Here is a 15,751-nt window from a genome sequence, read left to right on the forward strand (position 1 = left end):
AAAATAAAGTTATGTACCGTTTCTTGACTACTTCATCTCACTTAATGGTATTTTCCAATATCTTCGTTTACAGAAAACAGTCCAGTATTTTCTACATATGACACCTGTCAAAAATAAAGTTATGTAGCGCTTTTTGACTAAATAGTGGCTTGCCATATTTAGTACAGAGATAAACTGTTTTACATTTTACGGTCACTGACTGTTGCAATTTCATAGTTTTTTGCCGTAATTTCAACAGGGATTTTTTACAGTGGTGTTGTACTGATCTCATATAGCACTGCTCTCAAGCACTCCTACATTAGCAGAGAGAATACTATCTCTGGCATAAGTGGGCAGTGCACACACACACACGCACGCACGCACACACACACACACATTAATCCAAAGCCAGATCCATATCCACTCTGGTCCTGCCTAATGATTTCCAGTGTGTCCAAGGCCAGTGGCTAATCTGTTTACATATGGAGGGAGTGGGATCTCTGTGGTGTGGTGGTGGTTGATGATGTGGGAAGACTGTGTGTGTGTGTGTGTGTGTGTGTGTGTGTGTGTGTGTGTGTGTGTGTGTGTGTGTGTGTTAGCGTGTGTTAGCGTGTGTTAGAGAGAGAGACAAAGAGAGACAGAGAGAGCGAGAGAGAGAGAGACAGAGAGAGACAGAGAGAGACAGAGAGAGAGATCTATGCTGTGGTATTGCTGGTGGTAACGATAAAGAAAGCAATGCCAGCAGAGAGAAATGAGAAGAGTTTGTGGCCATGACCAAATTAACTTAGCACTGTTTCAGGCCTATTTGTTTGTGCGTGTGTGTATGTGCGTGCATGTGTACATGTGTTCCAGGTCGGCTGTGTGTACTGTGTGTGTGTGTGTGTGTGTGTGTGTGTGTGTGTGTTTGTGTGTGTATTCCAGGTCGGCCGTGCTTCTGATGGATTTATGTTTCAATTCACTCCCCTCTAATCCCACTTAAGACACGAGCAGCTCTGCTTATTTATTCCTCTGGTTATTTATCTCTCTGTTTATTTATTTGTTTGGTTGTTTATTGATTTAAACTGTGTTTATTTTAAGGTGTCTGGGGTAAGCACTTGTATTTATTTTTCCAAGCAAATGAGATGTTTTTGCCTCACCTTCTCTGGTCCATTTAACCAATTCATCCATCTTTGCTCTCCTCATTTCTCTCTCCTGCAATTACTCAATCGCTCTCTCGCTCTCTTGCTAATGCCTAATAATTAGTTTGCTGGTAAATTAGATGATACACAACAGAGGGAAGGAGAGGCAGTGTAACCAAATTGTCCTGCCGCTTACTCATCTTCAATCAGCATTGAAAATGGACACCTCTATAATTATGGGAAACAATGACATTGATGAATGGACAGTGACACACAGCAAGTGATTTAGGTTTTTTTTCAAACATGCTTTTTTCAAAACAAAATCTCACCCCCTCTTTGGGAGGTCTAGCGAGACACACACCAGGGGTGGACTGGTTACGCATACTTCTAAAAAAGGGTTATATGCTCCCGGAATTGTATGTTTCCAAGTTTTCAAATTGTGCCCTTCCCAAAACCATCCCTAAACATAACCTGTCAGTAATGCAATGTTTCTGAGTTGTAAATTTGTGCCCTGACCAAAACCAACCCTAAACCTAACCTGTCAGAGTTGCAACAACAACCTGCGCTTTGCCCTGTAACAGCAGTCTACTTGGAAGCAGAGGGGAACATAGAACCCTTTTTTGAAAAAAGGGTCCCAAGTTCCCCGGTTGAGGGATGACCCCGGATGATAACGCCATCATGGTGCGTATTGGTTTTGTGCTTATAAAGCAAATGTGCAGTCGGTCACACGCTGTGATATGCGTAATTTAAGAGCAAGTATAAGCCTTAGTTATTTTTGCACAGACAAAGCAAGAATTGGAACAAAATCTGCATCTCTGTTATATCTTTAACCCATTGATGCCTGATGTTGTGTCGCGCAACATTGGCCCTGCCGCCTGGAGCTGCATTTCGCAATATTCATGCTCATGAGATTTGAGATAACTTTATTAAAAATCTCTGTTTGTTTGAGATGAATGAACACATTCTAATGAAAGATAAGCATCTTAGTGTTTAAATGCAACTTAGTGCATATTTGTATGTGCTTCAGAAGCTGAGATATTTAGGTTTGTATAGGCTGAGGGCAGCTTTTCTTAAAAAGGGCTCAGGCATCCAGCACCCTTTTTTGCAGGTGCCTTAGGCGTCAATGGGTTAAGAGAGAGGATAAATAGAAAATGGCCCTCAATTAATTTCCAATAGAGATTAACCTATGGGCATATTAGACCTATGGGCATGACACAGCTCAATTTTAAAGCAAAAAAGTGCCAGCCAAGCCGCTTTATGTCAAGATGTAGGCCTACCAGAAAACCGGCGGTGGAAAGCAGCCTTAAGTCAATCAAATGAATAGGTCCTCCTGAAGCATGTTAGTATAAAGACATTCAGACTCATTGAAGATCACATTTTAGCACATTATTCAGTGTTTATTTTTAAAAACAGGTGTTGTTTTTCATATGAAAAGCTGGAGTTGGATTACATTCTGCATTTCTGTTATGCGAGTGTATAAAATGGAAATAGCCTTCCATTCATTTTTAATAGCGATATCTACATATTTGTGTAAAATGAGTGAACAGAGAGCTTCCCAGTTGGCACCTGTTTTGGCATACATTTCTTTGCAACTCACAACTCAGGGGGAAAATCTAATTACACAATGTCATGTTGCTTTGGAAAATGACAATACCATATTTAACACATATTTTGAACTCTGTGTTTGGTTTGATGCATAACCAACCCTGGGTGCTGTATAAGGTAAGCCAGAAAGAGTCAGAACAATATGTCTAAATGTCTTTAAGCAAAGGTAATCCATATAAACTGTGGAAAGGCCTGATCTCACTACAGCAACTTTAGTAACTGTTACAAAACAACACTCAAACCCGATGATGCTTTGGAAGAGCGACTTTTGTCATTAAGAGTCATTACCACCCTCTGGATCCTGCAAGGGCGTAGGTTTGGCTTGAGCTTTGGTAGGGACAACTTCAACCAAAAAAAAATAAAAATAAAAAATACATAGATTCTTTATCTCGATTAATCTGACTGGTATTATAAAATTAATCTAGGCTCATTCAATATAGGCCTATGCGCCCTACCGAAATAATGACTAGGGCCTATAAGTAAGGAAGACTGTTTCTTAAACCAGGTGGCACATTAGACCAGGGCTCATATCCTTTTCCCAAAACAGTGCTATACAGTAAGTGGTACATGTTGAACACAGATAATTCTATTTAACATTTATTTAAACAGAATTGCTTCAACGACCAAGCATTTGTAATGGGCCTGGACAACATAACAATGGGGAGAGAGAGAGAGAGAGAGAGAGAGAGAGAGAGAGAGAGAGAGAATGAGAATATCTGTATCTGACTCTAAAAGGGTAGCGGCTCCTTTAAAGACGTAGGCCAGGCTACTCTTGGGCTCCTTTCTGTAAAGCAGTCAAGCTCCATCAAGACCGAGCCCCTTTGTCCTGGGAGAATAAACGACCCTTTTTTGCCTAACAATATCTAAAACCTGACTTTTATTCTCAGAATGTCAGAGGAATTAAAACTTGAAATGAATTCCTTTTGCCAAACTTATTATAACATGCGGCACACGCGGCACGCGGCAACCGAAATGAGCAAGCATAACTCGTATTTAGCTATCGAGTAGTTTGACAGTCGTAATGTTTTGCAACTATGGCATGCATTGTGTGAGGTGTGTGGATAGCCACCAGGCTACAGCAACTAATTCAAACGGCAGCATCTCCAGCATCTTCCCATGACTCTCTCATTCATTCATTCATTCATTCCCATGTTTATTTGCATCTGCCAGGGCTTAATTTACTACAACGAGACTGTTAAAACTTGCACTCGAAAAAGAAAAGGGAGGGTAGGAGGATAACGCTTATCTTACCTAAACACCGAACGATGCAACACATGTGTAGATGAAATCTTATGGGGCCTTACTGTTGAGGTAGGCTAGGCTATCATAACTTCTTATGCCAGTCGTCCTTTTCTTTTTGGTATATCTGAGGCTCATAAATGTCAAATTCAGAAGGAAACATGTATGCCGTTGGAGTTTAATTCCAATACGAGACAGATGCGTTCACTTTTCAGCACCACCAGCGTGGACCACTGCTTCCGCCTGCTTGCCTGCTTGTTGCAGCCAGTAGCGGCATGGGTCATCAATCATAGCTCACTAACTAGCCAATTTAAAATGTTCTTTAACACTAGAACTACCAGGATTTTTCTGCCTACCTAGAAGTACCAGAGAGGGGTCATTTGACCCTTCGGCTTTTACCTAATACACTAATCACTCATTTTGTTATGGTAATGAGGCTGTTAGGGGCCGTGTGTGGGGTGAGGGGTGAGGGGGTCACACCTTACAGTGCTAACAGCCAAGACAAACAGGGACAGACAGCTTCTTCCCAAGGGCTGTCAGCCTCCAAAATCACCACAGGTAAATAGCAACTTGCATGAAGATATCAGCAGCAAAGACAGATAGCACAGTTTGGCGAACAGTGTGTTACAGTTTTTCTCCATTGGTTTGGCTCATTTCTTGAAACTGAGATGTCATTCTCAAAACATGGACAAATTCCAAAAATAATTTGCAGTTCCTCACAACAGAATGGCATTTATCATTGCTTTCATCAAATTTCAAATGCTTTAGTACATCCTTGCAAATGGCTATGTACAAGTATCCTACAGTTATCAGCTTACATTTAGTACAATTTTCAAATGAATGTACCTTGCTGATCTATCCCAATTGGTTGATTCTCAGTGTAATGGTTGTCCTGAAAACATGTCAGCACATTTTCTTCATATAAGTCATCAATGAACTTGTGAATGTCCCATGTGATCATGACGTATCATATGACTGCAACCAGATAATGGTTGAATTACAGTTTTTCTCGATTGGTTTGGCTCATTTCTTGAAACTGAGATGACATTCCTATAACCATTGGGTCATTTGGCCAAACATTCTTACACTTCTGCACAACAGTTCAGATAACTAGCAAAATGTCATATACCTCCCAAAACACCTCATTCTTGCATCAACACTAAACCGTCTCACATATAAATAGTCAGTACCATCAAAATGGCATAGATCTTTCTCAATTGCTTTGGCTCATTTGCATTCATTTAGTCCTTCTGTCAAAATAAACTGGATGGTTCAGCATAACTACTTGGATCCTCATCACTCGCTCATATCACCCCAAAAACAGTTTACCCATGTGTCAAAACTAAATTTCTTCCCCACATATATCATCAGTACCCCCAAAATAAATTATCCCTTTGCCATTGTGTAAGCACTGCCAGTCAAAATGGTTGTTTTATCTACGTTCAGCTAACAGATTTCGACTATGTATAAAAATGAAAAAGTGAGTGGAAACATTGAAGTTTGACAACACAGATAATTTACCAAGGACATTTATCAGTAACTTTCTTTACTGTAAATTCATATACAGAAAGTAATGCCCATATATCACAGGTTTCTCATGGGTTTGGCTCATTTCTCAAAACAGAGATAACATTCACAAAATAACATGGACAAATGCCAAAGCAACTAGCAATTGTTCAAAACAGAATGTTGTTTGAAAAAATGTCATGAAATTAGCCAAATAACAGAGGAAACTGTAGTATACACGGTTGTAAAATTATTTTCTACTAACTAGAAAAGTTACAATACCATCTGACCTGTTGAACATTTACTATGTAATGAAATTCTTAAAATATATGATGTCCTTGACTTGATGTCCTTGTTTTGGGAATTGCGTAGACCACTTTGCATATGATGACTTACACAATGAAATAATGCTGACGTGTTTTGGAGAGGGCAACCATTAGACTGAGAATTGTCTAATTCGTTTAGATAAGCAAGGTCAATTTATTTGGAAAATGTGCTAAATCTATGCTGAATGTGTCAACTGAAGGGTATTTGTACATATCCATCTGCAGAGATGTACTAAACATTTGAGACATGTACAAAGCATTTGATATCTGATGAAAGCAATGACAAATGCCATTCTGTTTTGGGAAATTGCAAGTTGGTTTGGGGATTTGTCCGTGTTGTTTTGAGAATGTCATCTCAGTTTCGAGAAATTAGCCAAACCAATCGAGAAAAACTGTAACGTGTGAATCTCCCATGCCATGTGACCATAACGACTCATGTGAATGCAACCTGGCAATTGTTAGATGGATAAATACCAGTGCATGTGGACTACTGCTTCACTTCCCTCAAGAATTTTGTGGTGAAAGAAGCTCCTCTCCCAGATGCAGAGATACAGCACTCAACAGGCATTGGAAATGATCCACACACACACACACACTCTGTGTCTCAAGTGACAGCTGTGAGGTGCTAACAGCTACATTTCCACAACAAAAGGAGTGTCCGCAGGGGGTCCAAAGGGTCAAATGACCCCCTTGTGGGGCTTTTAGGTAAAAAGGTCAATTGACCCCTCCGTGGTAGTTCTAGTGTTAAATGAATGCTACCACTGCATAGTATATCGAAATATTAAACTAATCAATGTAGATTTTCGTTCAGTTATTGCATTTTTTTTAATTAATATGTCAAAAATTGGTCGGGACTATTTTATATCCCTTGAATATTGGTTGTGACATGTCACGACCGTCCCTACCCAAATCTACGCCCATGGGATCCTGAAACCACAACGACTCTCCCACTTACACCTTGATGGGTGACCCTTCTGTCACCTAACGAGGGGAGTGGTCTGCAGCTCTCCCACTTACACCTTGATGGGTGACCCTTTTGTCAACTAACGAGGGGAGAGGTCTACAGCTCTCCCATTTACACCTTCATGACTGAGACCCTTTTGTCAACTAACGAGCGGAGTGGTCTACAGCTCTTCCATTTACAACTTGATGGGTGAGACCCTTTGTCACCAGCAGTGGTGTACAGCTCCACCTCTACTAGTGGCCCAGAGATAAAGCTCCTGGCTCTCTACCAGCAGGTCAGAACTGCAGAAGACTTGGCTAAAAAGAGGAATCATCCTGAAGTTGCGAACAATAGTTCTGCAGGCTACAACTTGGATCATTTGACTACCAAAACCTGGATGAATGAGAATCTTCATAGACACTCATCACCACTCGAGATGAACATGAATGACATAAAGGGAGAAGACATATATGACTTTCTACCAGAGCATTTGTCTACAAAATTGAATGGTACCTGTACATCAATTTGCAAGGAAGAACCGTGTTTGTCTCATGAAATTAAAGGAGGGGAGACGTCTCATAACATGCAATTTAGTGGTGATGAGAACACTACTACAATGCAGCCATCAACTCCATCACAACAGGCAATACCTCTGAAGATGGATGATTTCCTCCCAGAGTATTGGTACAAAACAAAGGAGGAAGATCATGAAACTGACAGACTGTACATGAAAGAAGAATCCCTGGACATGACAAGGGAAACAGAGTCTTCTCTAATGGAATACAATGGAGATGTGGCCCCAATAGGTAAGTTGTATAACAAACTTGTAACATTATTTAAATATTAGATTGTGTATTTGCAAAATAAATAGGTTGGTGTTTACCTCTCAGCTTTTTGTCACTTTTGCCTTAAAGGGACACTGTGCAGGAAATGGAAAAAAAGGTACTGCAACTATGCTGCTCATTGAAACTGGCTGCCTATTGCCAAATTACATCTTTACATGAAAGTTTACTAGGTAATAAACACATATTTTCTAGTGTGGTCCAAGTACAGTCATTTTTGCAGCTAAAAATGCTAAAAAAAAAAAATTAAATTTGGAAATTAAAACTGGCGGACCATGGAGAAGATCCCCCTTTTCATGTATGAAAAGTGCCATTTTTCCAGTCATAGTGAATACTTAGAATTTGATGGTGGTGGTAAGTATTTATGAAAAAGGTAACATTAGTGAATGGGCAGCATGAATTCTGGAAATAAACAACTAAAAATCTCACACAGTGTCCCTTTAAATATAAGGTATATTATATGACACAAGCCTCCGCTTCTCTGAACATGTCAATGCATAGGTTGCAAGTACTTATCAAACATTATGATATACATTTGAAGGAATTTCCATATTGTCAAAGTCCAGCAGAAAGATCAACATAATTCCATCCAGTGATCACTTGAGGCGGGATGCTAAAGTTACCAGTTACTTCCAGTGATGATGCTAATGATTCTGATCCAATAAATCTAAGTACTGAAAACACTGAGAAGAAAATGATATGCACATTCATGAATAATGCCGGGAAATACTTCAAATATGTGAAAATAAAAAAGGGTGGTCTGTTCCTTTAAAAATACATTTAAAAAAAATGTAGATGCAAGGTGGAGATGCAAGGTTTCTGCTGGGCTGTGACAATATTATTAGTATTTACCGTATCTGAAATTGATGATGTAGTCAGTAACTAATTTGTTGTGGAGTTAAAAGTCGTTTGTTTGTATTTCTTCCTTTTTGTGTACTCAGGTGAACACCAGACAGCTCATACTAGCACAGACCAACACCAGTGTACCACATGTGAAAAGAGCTTTAAAACAAAACACGACTTATCGAAGCACCGGAGAACCCATGTACCGGGAAATACATGGGAATATGCCACATGTGGAAAAGGATTTGCACAGAATGGTTCCCTCATCAGGCACCAGAGAACCCATACTGGAGAAAAGCCCTATCTGTGCACTACATGTGGAAAGGGCTTTGCAGTGAAATGTAACCTCATCACCCATCAGAGAACCCATACTGGAGACAAACCATATCAGTGTGCCACATGTGGAGCAGCCTTTTCACAACGCAGCACTTTAGTTCACCACCAGAGAATCCATACTGGAGACAAACCATATCATTGTGCCACATGTGGAGCAGCCTTTTCACAACGCAGCACTTTAGTTCACCACCAGAAAACCCATACTAGAGAAAGGCCTTTTCAGTGTGCTACATGTGGGAAATGCTTTGCAAAGAAAGCTAACCTCAACAGTCATCAGATAACCCATACTGGAGAAAAGCCCTATCTGTGCACTACATGTGGAAAAGGCTTTGCAGTGAAATGCAGCCTCATCACCCATCAGAGAACCCATACTGGAGACAAACCATATCAGTGTGCCACATGCGGAGCAGCCTTTTCACGAAGCAGATCTTTAGTTCACCACCAGAGAATCCATACAGGCGAAAAGCCTTACAAGTGCACCACATGTGGAAAAGGCTTTGGACAAAAACATGATCTCCTAACACACCAGAGAACCCATACTGGAGAAAGGCCTTTCCAGTGTTCCACATGTGGAAAAAGCTTTGCAAAAAAAGGTAACCTTATCGTCCACCAGAAAACCCATACTGGAGAAAGGCCTTATCAGTGTGCTACATGTGGGAAATGCTTTTCAAAGAAAGCTAACCTCAATAGGCATCAGAAAATCCACATTGACAACAGCAATGCTCAACATGCGGAGCTGCTTTTCCAAAATTCGCCTCTTTAGCTGTTCACCAGAGAACCCATACTGGAGAAAGGCCTTACCAGTGTGCTACATGTGGGAAGTGCTTTTCAAAGAAAGCTAACCTCAATAGGCATCAGAAAGTCTACATTGACAACAGCTAACACTGGTGAACAAGACCTGCATTACTCTGAAGAACAGTTACAGAACATCTGCAGGTTGAGACTGGGGAACAAGACCTGTATTAAAGGTGCACTATGTAACATCTATATGTTGAGACTGGGTAACAGTATATCTGAATGTTTATAGGAGCCATTTTATTGTAAATTCAGTTGTATTGGGACTTCAGATATTCAACATAAATATTTGATTTAGTTTGACTACTGAAAAGTCACATTAATACAGTGGGTTATAAAGTGTGATATTAATGTTTTGCCCTAATCTCATATTACAAATATAAAGTAATTCCAGAGGGCTTTCAGACTAGAATTAAAATATAGACCCACAGAACCCCTATGCACATTTGAGTGCTTTTGTCCCTGATGATTTTAGATAGCAGTTTGGGTGAGGACAACTGATCATGGCCTCATCACACAACTTAACCATTTATTCACATTCAATAAAGCCAATGGCATTCATGTTTTGAATCATGCTAATTTTTTGTGTAGGTTGTTTATTATTAATTCTTCTAGTGTTTTGGATTACTAAGCTTACATCTGGCGCTGCACATGCATCGTAGCCTAGGCTAGCCGATGGCCCGAGGCACAATTGAAAAATCAGCAGAAAATGAATGTATCTTTAGTTGCTTTTAACGTCAACACATCAGAACTCAATATTTACCATTCATATCTGCACCAATTGACACGGTTTGATTTCGCCGAGCCTGCACGTTTACCTGACATCCACACCCTTACGTCAACTCTCCTTCCTTCTCTCTCACTCACTCTCTCTCACTCACTTACTCAATTGACAGAGCGAGGAGGAGGGGCATGTCTCGCAGACACACGCCTGCATGTTGCCAGTTAAATATTTCAGTTTCAGTTCAATATTAGATAGTTTAATGCAATACTTAATAATGTTTCATTAGGCCTGCATTGATTAATAGCCTACTCCAATTTAGACTTAGATTGGCAATAGCCTACATTTCCAGAGATAACGGTATTACATATAGTCTAGACACATTTTTCATATTTGTGAATGTTAGAAGCATTTTTTAGTAAAAGTTGGGAACCTATGTACTTAACATAATTTAAGTGTGCTGAATTCAACTAGACTGGTTCCCAAGCTGGATTTTGAGGTTTTGACAGTTAAATTTGAAAAATAAAATGGCTGCCAAAATACGCTATTTTTGACAGAGCATTTTTACCAAGTATTGCTGTACTTGGAAATAAATGCTCTTTTCTAACATTTTGTGTCCCATTAATGTTTCTTGATGAATGTATCTACTATAGAGGATTTTAAAAAGTATAAAATAGCTTCTAGAATGCTAATAATGCTAATATTGTAGGCTAGGTGTTAAACGTTTTAAATATAGCCTAAACGTTTTAAATATTTAGCTTTTCTAATAAGATATTTGTAGCCTATGTGTGTTTATATGGTTAAGAAAATTGATGTAAGTATTTTAGAAATACTTTGCATAATGTGAAGTATTTAGTGCAGGGGTCCCCAAACTAAGGCCCGGGGGCCGGATGCGGCCCGCCATGCCCCTTTGACCGGCCCTCCACCTCTCTGCACCTCACCATTTACACTGGCCCAAAGAAGCAATCCTCACAGAAAAAAAATATGATAAAATATTGTATCTATTGTATCACTCATAAACTGTCATTCACCATATTTTTCTAACCTTTCCTTGCTATTTTTACATGTGAAGTACTCACTTCTTTCGCTTGTAATGATGAACTATTTTGTGCTAGAAATTATGGCTATAACAGGCAGTGGCCTAGCATACAGCCCACATTGATCCCGGCCCCTGATCACAGTCAGGAACGATAATGTGGCCCCCAGAGAAAAAAAGTTTGGGGACCCCTGATTTAGTGTTTCCAAAAAATCACTGAAAGTTGCTATTGGCTCTCTGAAAACTGTCCAGAAATCGCTAGATGACACCATGATATTACATATAACGTACATTTTGAAAAATGTTCAGACATATTTTACATATTCTATCAGATACTATTGTATACATTCCAGATAGTCTATACATGCTACTCAGCCTGGTTGTTAGTGGCCAGACATCTCTTGAAGATGATGGAATTGGTTGCAAGGAAAAACTTCCTCAAAGAAGAGTTCTGAATGAGGCTAAAGTCCTTGTTTATTGTGTCAGTGATGGCAAAAAATGGACTCCGAAACATGTCAGTCTTGCTTGTACTCTTCATCAAGCTATTGGGTAAAAGACCTAATATGACTATTCAATCAGGCAGGTCATTGTCTGAGTTACGACCAGGTCCTCCAAGTCCAGATCCTCCTTAAGCTGGGCTTACACTGTGCGACTTTTGCCCCGATTTTGCCCCGATTTGGCACTCGCACGACTTTTTGAGAGTCGGGCCGATTTCTTGCTCAATCGCAGGTCAATCGTGAGTCTTGCATCGTGCAGTGTACATGGGGTAACGACAAGCGATTTTGCCTCACGATCGTGCAATCGCAGGGTCGCAAGAAAATCAAAACGGTTTGAAATTCTGGTCGTGGCTCGTGCGTAAATCGCACAGTTAAAGCAGTGCTACGACCCGATTTGACTCTTCACATGCACAAATTAATAGGGCCGTGCGATTCGCTGTTGAGTGCGACCTCATCTCCACCTCAGGTGCGCAAGTTCCCTCCTCTGTAGACCGGGGAAACATGCCTGTCGCGTGGTACAGTGGAAGCATTTCGCTCGCATCCGATTGTCGGCTCGTGTAGTGTGAGGACGTGAGTCGTCAGCTGTGAACTTTTAAACAGGGAAATTCCATCGTGCAGTGTGAGAAGAAGCTTAAGACCCACGAGTGAAAATATCGCACAGTGTATGCCCGGCTTTAGCTGAGAGCACTCTAAAACACTGAAGCAAGAGAGTGGTGCCATTATTCCAACAAACATTGTGGCAGATAAATTCATCCACTACAACACAAATGGCAGCATGGCAGAGAGGCCAACCAATTGATGATTCTGTTAAAGATATAGAGATGTCTACTAGACATACATTAAAATGTGCCAAATGCCCTGATGGAGCTACATCCTCTCTGGATTACGCATAGGACATTCAAGCCAACTTTTTCAGCACCCATTGCTTAATCATGCTTTGGAAAATCTGGAGAGGAGCATAAGTATGCTAGACAAGCAAAGGCTACGGATCTAGCTTTCTTCTTGCACTGTCAAAACTTAGACATTTTTTGCACATTTTCTCAGAATTGCACATTTTCTCAGAAAGCCTTGGGATGGACGGTGGATGACGGAGTTCCGGTGACATGGCAGCAGTTTGAATAAACCCGCGTTACCTCCCCTGAAATAAGATCTAAATCTCGTTTAAAATGATACTGTAAAGAAAATGTTTAAGCAAGATAACTAAGTGATGAATCTGCGCTCCGGGATAAATAAAGATTTCCACGAACTCCAACCAAAGAAAAAGAAACCAACCAAGAAACACACGGGGGAAGACGAAACCCGCAGCATGGCCGCCCAGGGTGAAATGCATAAACTTTTTGCTGAGTTAAAAGAGTCCTTGTGCCAAGAGTTTCAAGTGCTGAAAATGGAATTGAAAGATTTTCGTCGAGAGACTGAACGCGACATTCAGAAGATTATGCAACAAACAGCTGATCTGAACGAGAAGGTGAACGCAACTACAACGCGCGTTGAGCACTTGGAAAGTCGGGTGAGCGATTTGGATGATGCTGGAGCCAATAATCAGCAAACTATGGAATGGATGAAGTCTCGAATTGATGAACTTATTGAACAAACAGAGTACTTGGAAAGCAAGTCGAGGCAAAATAACATGTGCATCTACAATATCGCTGAAGGAAGTGAAGGAAAGGACATGGTGGGATTTCTCACAAAGTTGATTAAAGAACTCGGAGTACATGATGAACTGAACATACTTCGTGCGCATCGCACTTATCAAGAGCGAGAAAACTTCGACCGTCCGATCATCATTGCTTTCCTCGAGAACGACATGAAAATGCGTGTCATGCAGGCTGCATGGACAAAGAAGAAGGTGATGTTTGAAGATACAAGGATTTACTTCGAGCATGATTTCACAACCAAGGTGAGGAAGCAGAGAGCCATGTATAAGCCAATCAGGAAACAACTAAAGGACCAGGGGATCAAGTCGCATATCGTGGCGCCTGCGAAACTGAAGATTTTCCACGAGGATGATTCCACTACAACCTTCCCTAACCCAGGGGCAGCGACTCAAGCTTTAGAAGAAAAGGGACTTTACAAAGCCAAATAAACTGGATTACGCCGCGAGGCCGAATTCACCTTCAGATAAGAAGATGCGCATCTTGGATAGGCCTACGGATTACGGTAGGCTGCGTAATGGAGCAAATGGGGACCTCTCTCTCTCTCTCTCTCTCTCTCTCTCTCTCTCTCTCTCTCTCTCTCATTTCACGCATGTCGTCATTGACTACGGTCTACTGGAATAATAGAACAAAGCTGGATGAACTTGAAACTTGCAACGGTGAACATTAATGTGCAGTCTAAGGAAACGCCTTCTTTTTTTCTGTTTTGCCCTACTCTGCTTATGATCATATTGAAAAGGGAAAGGTTTTGCTCCAGTGGGCGGCTTGCAGAGAACCTTTGTTATCTTTTTATTATTATTGTTTTATTTTTTCTTCCTGGCTTAAAGCTCAAGGTAGGACTGACATTTCGGCCCGGCAAAAGGGACTGCACAAAGCCGAGTGTACCTGAGATGAAGATGACGCGCTGTCTGGACTTTGGTCACGGTATGCAAAAAAAAAAGGGAGTGAGGGGGGGCGGGACGGGACTGGTCTTTAAGTTCAAGCCTTTTTTTTGTGTTTTTTTGTTTTGTTTATGGAAACGAAGAGGAGTGTAAAAGGCGATTGAACTGGCATAGATATGAAGAGTGTACAGACCTAGGTAGGCCTAGGCCTATATGGCTACTATGGTGAACATTAACACGAGAGTTGATTTGTTTTCGTTAAACTAAGTTATTTTGTAAGAAAATGGACAAGTGTGGATCCAGTTTGCAGTCTACCGGGGAACTTTGCAAACTATTTATTTTATTCTGTTTCTTTCTCTTTCTCTCCTTCTCTTTTGGGATATTAAAAAAAAAAAATACTTAAAAGATTTTTCGGTCTGATAGAAATTACTTAACAGCTATAACCAACTTTGGACATGACTGGAAATTATTTGATTAATTAGAGTTGGATAATTTAGGGGGAGGGGAGGGTTCAAGCTGCTTTCTTTTAGGGTATGTGCACGAACGTGGCTACAGAGACCCTAAATTCTGAACTAACAACTCTCACCACAAGTTGCCACCAAATTAGCCGGTGGTGCAGATGGAACTTTGTCGATCTAAATGTGTATGAATGTTTGTGTTTTTGTGTTGACTGTGTATTTGTTTCCTTTTTTGTCTTTATTAATCCTGCCTACCGCAGCTTGAAGGTTTCCCTGTGTATTTTCTCAAGGTTTCTTCATAAAAAGGTATCATGAGACCATTAAAATTAATTACATGGAATGTTAAAGGTATAGGACATCCTGTTAAACGAACCAAAATACTCACAGCACTTAAAAAAGAAAAGGTTGAAATAGCTCTACTGCAAGAAACCCATCTTACACCAGAAGAACATCTTAAACTGCAAAAGGACTGGGTTGGACAAATATTTTCTTCATCCTTCAAATCAAACAGCAGAGGAGTGGCTATCCTGGTTCACAAACACACACCGTTTGAACTCATTGAACAAATCACAGATACAGAGGGAAGATATATTCTGGTTAAAGGGAAAATTGGGAATAAGGAATTAACATTGCTTAATATATATGCTCCTAATACAGACACGCCTTCATTTATTTCTGATATGATTTCGCTTTTTAACACCCATTGCACAACATTGGGATTTATAGGGGGGGACTACAACCTAACTCTTTCATGCTTAGACAAATCCTCTCATTCCCGTGGGTCTAATCCTAAATCAGCAAAAATATTGAATGCTTTGGCACATGAAACAGGATTAGCAGATGTATGGAGAGTTAAAAATCCCACAAAAAGGGACTATACTTTTTTTTCTAACAGACATAAAACTTATTCTCGGTTAGATTACTTTTTTCTCCCAAAGAATTGTTTGAATCTAGTTTCCTCTTGTGAAATACAT

The 15,751-nt window shown here is 40.3% G+C and overlaps 1 protein-coding gene across 1 annotated transcript; it reads left to right on the top strand.

The window, feature by feature from the left end:
- The first annotated feature begins 7,374 nt into the window (after positions 1-7,374).
- On the top strand, positions 7,375-9,586 carry LOC134453953 (zinc finger protein 239-like). The gene is made up of 2 exons (XM_063204699.1): positions 7,375-7,522; positions 8,500-9,586. Exons 1-2 carry the CDS (start codon positions 7,375-7,377, stop codon positions 9,498-9,500), a joined length of 1,149 nt encoding a protein of 382 aa, XP_063060769.1. The 3' UTR covers positions 9,501-9,586.
- Positions 9,587-15,751: the final 6,165 nt, after the last annotated feature.

The sequence above is a fragment of the Engraulis encrasicolus genome, chromosome 8 (assembly GCF_034702125.1).
Source record: "Engraulis encrasicolus isolate BLACKSEA-1 chromosome 8, IST_EnEncr_1.0, whole genome shotgun sequence".
NCBI lineage: Eukaryota > Metazoa > Chordata > Actinopteri > Clupeiformes > Engraulidae > Engraulis > Engraulis encrasicolus.